This window comes from Haplochromis burtoni, unplaced genomic scaffold (assembly GCF_018398535.1).
Source record: "Haplochromis burtoni strain Fernald_Lab_line unplaced genomic scaffold, NCSU_Asbu1 Contig_43, whole genome shotgun sequence".
Taxonomy (NCBI): Eukaryota; Metazoa; Chordata; class Actinopteri; order Cichliformes; family Cichlidae; genus Haplochromis; species Haplochromis burtoni.
In genome coordinates, this window is record NW_024582404.1 from 2,736,934 (window position 1) to 2,742,719 (window position 5,786).

The 5,786-nt window shown below is 41.2% G+C and overlaps 1 protein-coding gene across 1 annotated transcript in view; it reads left to right on the forward strand.

The window, feature by feature from the left end:
• The window catches only part of LOC106633187 (rootletin), a gene marked incomplete at its 5' end in the record, with an annotated part of 18,622 nt that extends 13,752 nt beyond the window's left edge, over window positions 1–4,870 (forward strand). Inside the window, 3 exon segments of the mRNA XM_042220130.1 lie at window positions 572–1,549; window positions 1,932–3,140; window positions 3,241–4,870. Coding sequence (XP_042076064.1) covers window positions 572–1,549; window positions 1,932–3,140; window positions 3,241–4,694 — 3,641 coding nt within the window.
• Window positions 4,871–5,786: the final 916 nt, after the last annotated feature.

Consider the following 5,786-nt stretch of genomic DNA (forward strand, 5'->3'; position numbering starts at 1 on the left):
AAGGAAGATAACCACTTTGCAACCCACCTCCAGTAAAGTCACGTGTTGTTATTAATACACCGTCCTTCTGTGCTGGGCTCTTGCTTCTGTGTCCCCCGAGTGTGAAATGATGGGGAGATCTGCAAACAGACACATACAGCGAAATTAAAATAAGTTCAGATGGAAAAATCAGTCTTGTTTTGACTGATGTATGAGTAATGTGGTTCAGTCCAACAGAAGTGCTCAGAAGCAGAAAAACTGAATCCTCTTTTATACACGTTACTTATATAATAATAATAAGCGTCACCTCCAGTAAATGTTTTGCAGTTTGGACTTCAGTATCGATGCTCCGTGTTTCTCATATTTTCATTGTACTGTGGGCAAAATTTCTCATTTATGCATTTAATAATCTGCCACTGCCACGTTTAAAGTTTCCAAGTGAAACTTATTATAAGAAGTCATCCCCAGTTTAGTTTTTCAAAAGTGTTTTAATTACTGATTATTTATTTGATTATTGATATATTGAGATGCATCATGTTAAGACGCTGATGAGCGCATCACTAAACTCTTCTTATTCCTTGTTGTTTGGCAGCTCGTGGACTCAGGATTGTGCTGTTTGGGAAAAACGAGGAAGAAAAGACGACACTTGGAAACTTCATCACAAAGAAAAATTCTTTTCAGTTCAGAAACATTTCTCCAGCTAAACACTGTGAAGATGCTGGTGGAGCGTGGAAAGAAAAACCAGTAACAGTGGTGAAAACTCCCGACATGTTCAGTCTGTCTGTGCAGGGAGTGAGAGAGGAGATGAAGAGCTGTGTGAGTCTCTGTCCTCCTGGACCAAACGTTCTGCTGCTGTTGGTCAAACCTTCTGATTTCACTGAGGAGAACAGACAGACTCTGAAGTTCATCCTGAGTTTGTTTGGAGAAGATTCCTTTAAACACTCGATGATCATCAGCACGTACAGACATCAGTGGAAAGAAACAAGCGCCTCTGTGAACAAGCTCCTTCAGGACTGTGATGGAAGACACTACAACATGTTTACCAATGAGCACAAAGTGTTAATGGAGAAGATTGAAGACATGCTGCAAGAAAACAAAGAAAGCTTCCTCATCCTCACTGCAGAGAAGACAAAGCAAGAAAAACAAGAGGACTGGGAGAGGAAAGAAAAAGAGTGGCAGGAAAATCAGTCCAGGGAAATTGAAAGAATACGTCAGGAGGAGGAAGAAAAGCAGAAAAAGCTCCAAGAAGAGTTTAAGCAGGAAAGAGAAAAATATGAAATAACAAGAAAAGAAAATCAAATCATTTCAAAACTGGTGCAACAGCATGAAGAAGAAATGCAGCAGAAAGAGGAAGCACACAGAAAAGAGTTTAACCTGTTACAGAAAAGCTGGAACCAGAAAGAAAAGGAACTAAAAGAAGAACTGATGAGAACACAACTGCAACAAGGAATTAATGAAAATAAAAAACAGATAGCAGCCGTAGATACAGTGGTGAAGAAGAGCATGAGGGAGGAAGTTTCCAGTGAGGAAACATCGGTTTCACTGCCAGTTCCTCGTGTCAAACATTGTGGTAAGTACAGCTTTTTTTAGCTGGTACTTTTAAAACGTTTACATAAGTTTGACATTCTTGTTTGAAAGTCTTGAGTTTTGATTTCTTCTTCATACGAGTCACCTGGATCACACTTAGTCTGGCCCCTCAGCCTGAACCAGTTTAAGGCTGTGGCTGCCAGCTTCTCTCTAACCTAAACATGAGTAAATAAAAAGTCAGCTGATCTGAATAATCATTGAGACTGAACATGAGGAACATGCAGGTTTGTGGAATTCAAGAAATCAAAGCTCAAATGCAAAACTGAGGGGCACGGTCATTAACAGTTCACACTGTGTAATGAAATGTAAAAAAATGATGTATGTATGAAGGTTATTAACCAGTTTAAGTTTTCAATATGTTGCAGCACGTGAACTCAGGATAATGCTGTTTGGAAAAAGTAATGACAAGAAATCAGCCCTGGAAAAGCTCCTCGTTGGGAAAAAAGAGTCTAAAGGTTTTGGAGGAAAGCAATCTGGTGCTGCCTCTGGAGAGAGGAACAGGAAACCTCCCACAGTTGTAAAAACTCCCAACATCTTCAGTCTGCCTGTGAATGAGCTGTTTAAAGAGATGAAGAGCTGTGTGAGTCTCTGTCCTCCTGGACCAAACGTGCTGCTGCTGTTGGTCAAACCTTCTGATTTCACTGAGGAGAACAGACAGACTCTGAATTTGGTCCTGAGCTTGTTTGGTCAAGATGCTTTTAATCACTCCATCGTCATCCGAACACATAACGAGGAAGGGAATAACTCAGTGGATAAACTCATTGAAGAATCCAAACAAAGGCAGCACTTCGTTAATTTTGACAGGAAAGACTCCTTCTCAGATTCCTCAGAGTTGATGGAAGAAATGAATGAGATAGTGAGTAAAAACTGGGGAAAATATCTAATGTTAAAAGAAGAGGCTAAACCCAACCTGAAGTCCAGTCTGAACCTGGTTCTGTGTGGGAGGAGAGGAGCAGGGAAGACGTCAGCAGCCAAGGCCATTTTAGGTCAGACTGAGCTTCATTCAGCCTCCAACTCATCAGAGTGTGTTAAACATCAGGGAGAGGTGTGTGGACGTTGGGTTTCCCTGGTGGAGCTGCCTGCCTTGTATGGAAAACCTCAGGAGGCAGTGATGGAGGAATCACTCAGGTGTATCTCCCTCTGTGATCCTGAGGGTGTCCATGCCTTCATCCTGGTCCTACCTGTGGCTCCCCTCACTGATGAAGACAAGGGAGAGTTAGAGACCATCCAGGACACATTCAGCTCTCGAGTCAATGACTTCACCATGATTCTGTTCACTGTGGACTCAGATCCTACAGATCCAGCTGTTGGTAACTTTGTAAGACAAGACAAAGACATCCAGAAGCTCTGTCAGACTTACAGAGGACGATATGTTGTTCTCAACATTAAGAACAAACAGCAGATTACAAAGATGTTTGAGGTTGTGGACAAAATTAGTGAGGCCACAAACAAACCACACTGTTATACAAAGACAACATTTCTACATGCACAGATGGACAAAGTCTTACAACAAGATAAATCCATACAGATGCAACATGATGAACTTGAGAAGCTGAAGACGAACATGATGACTTGTAAGTACTTCAGATTTTAATATTGTTCTGTGTTCAGTGACCCAAAGAGTTTTAATCCAGCAGTATACAAGTGTTAACTCTGATTGTTTTCATGTTTTAGGTGATGAAGGTGGAGAACAGGACTCAGACTGTCTCAGGATTGTGCTGCTTGGGAAGACCGGCTGTGGAAAGAGCTCTACAGGAAACACCATTTTAGGAAGAGACGAGTTTACAGCTAAATCAGGCCAAATATATGTCACACATTGTTGTAAGAAGGCAGAGGGTGAGGTGGACGGTCGTCCTGTTGTTGTGGTCGACACTCCTGGTCTGTTTGACACAAGTTTGTCCAATGAAGAAGTTCAAGAAGAGCTGGTGAAATGTATCAGCCAGCTGGCTCCAGGACCACATGTCTTCTTGGTGGTGATAGGGGTTGGTAGATTCACAGCAGAGGAGAGAGAAACGATCAGGCTCACTAAAAGATTCTTTGGGAAGAACTCAGAAAAGTTCACCATCGTTCTTTTCACCAGAGGAGACGATCTGGAGCGTCAGGGAGAGTCTATTGATGATTACATCAAGAACAAATGTCATGATTCCTTTAAGAAGCTGATCTCTGACTGTGGAGGAAGATACCATGTGTTCAATAACTCTGACAAGCAAAACCGCACACAAGTCAGTGAGCTGATAGCAAAGATTGACACCATGATGAAGGACAATGGAGGAAACTTCTACACCAACGAGATGCTGCAAGAGGCTGAAGCAGCAATAAAGAAGGAAATGCTGAGGATCCTGAAGGAGAAGGAAGAAGAGATGCAGATGGAAAAGGAAGAGATTGAAAGAAAACATGAGCAAGAAATGAAAGCAATGAAAAGAAGAATGGCAGAAGAGAGAGAAAAAATAGAAAAGGAGAGAAAACAGAAAGCTGAAGAACTCGAGGAAATGATGAACAAAATTAAGGAAGAACAAGAGAAGAAGAAAAAAGAAGAAGAAATGAGAGAAAAGGAGGAAAAGAACACTGGAGAAGAAAGATATCGACAACAATTAACAATTCAAGAAGAACTTGAAAAGTTGGACAGACAAATTCAGTTGGAAAAAGAGGCAAAGGAAAGTGTCGACAGACAGCTGGAAGAGACCAGAGAAGAGATGCAACGAAAACAAGAAGCCTGGGAGAAAGAACAAAGAGAAGAGCGAGAGAAACAAAGACAAGAAGATGAAAAGAGACGACAGGAGGAGGAAGAAAGAATCGACAAACTGCTGGAAAGTTACAAACAAGAAAAAATAAAATACGAAAACAACAAATTACAAGAGGAACAAATAAGAAGAGAAATGGAAATAACAGAGAACAATCATCAGAAAACACTGGAGGACCTAAAGAAGAGCTATGAAAGAAAAGCCAGACAGAAAGCAGAAGAGTTCAACGAATCCCAAAAGAAACACATGGATGAATTAAATGCTCAGCGGGAAAAACACGTGAAGGAAATGAACGACAAGGAAGAACGTCAAAAACAATTAAGTGAACTGATTCAAAAAATCTTAAATGAGGAGGCCAATGACACATCAGCCTGCAGCATTTTGTGACGAGAAATGAATGATTTCAGTTGTTTTTCTTTCATTGTACTGGGAAAAAAATGTTAAAGAAGCACCGATTTGTTGTTCTGCATGTTTTACGTGTTTGGGATTTCCTCACAACAGCAAATAATTCTGGTGTGTCTAACCTGCCTTAAATGTTTTATCATAAAGAAAGACGACACACATTTGGTGATCAGGTACCTTTATTCTTGTCTTTTTTTGAAGTTAAGGATCAAAGAGTTTTTCCTGGGCTGAGCTCTTTAAGTACCAGGATGTTCATTTAACCTGGGTCATGAAGGTCTCTTCATTTATTGTGTTTATCTCCCAAAGCGGGAAAATTGCAGCAGGTCCGAGTTGTTGAACACATCAAACATGTAACCGTCAGTTTATGGTCAGAAACACCAGAACGGTTTAAACTCAGTAAAACAAAATGACCAAAATCTTAAAGTGAAAATAACTTTTTGAAGCAGAATTTGCACGTGCTCACTGTTTCTTCTGCTCTACGATTGGCTCGTTCTTGTTTTGATCCTAGTGGATAAACCTTGGTGAGTTGGCGGTGTCTCGAAAGCTGCTTTTCTAAATTAAAGCTGATATTTTTTGTACTGATTTGAATCGACCCCTGTGCACATGCTTTTTAGGTAATGCTGATTTTCTTTAAGATGACATAATAAAATACGGACAAATGAAACAGTTGTCGCCATTTTTGGGCAACAACCCAGAAATGTTTGAACAAAGAGCCTTCAGAAACCCCAGAATCAATGAAAAGAGTTCAGGACATTTCTGAAACGATCGACTGATCACCAAGAGTCCAAACTGTAACTTTAAGGCTGCACTACACAAATATCCCACTGTGACATCGTCTCTGCATGAACGAGCGCTGGACTCCTCAAACAGAAGCGCTTCTCGGTGCTGGGCAGTGACAAGACCCACCAGAAGATGTCAGACACTCAGCCAGTCATGAAGTCCGTTGGTTCGGTCAGACACGTTCACACCAGCGTCCTGGTGGAGGTCATTTTGCTCTGGCTGTGCTCAGCATGTTCCTCTTTGCACCAAGGAGCACTTACTGGTCCCACCGATGATTATAGTCCTGTCCAGGGCCCT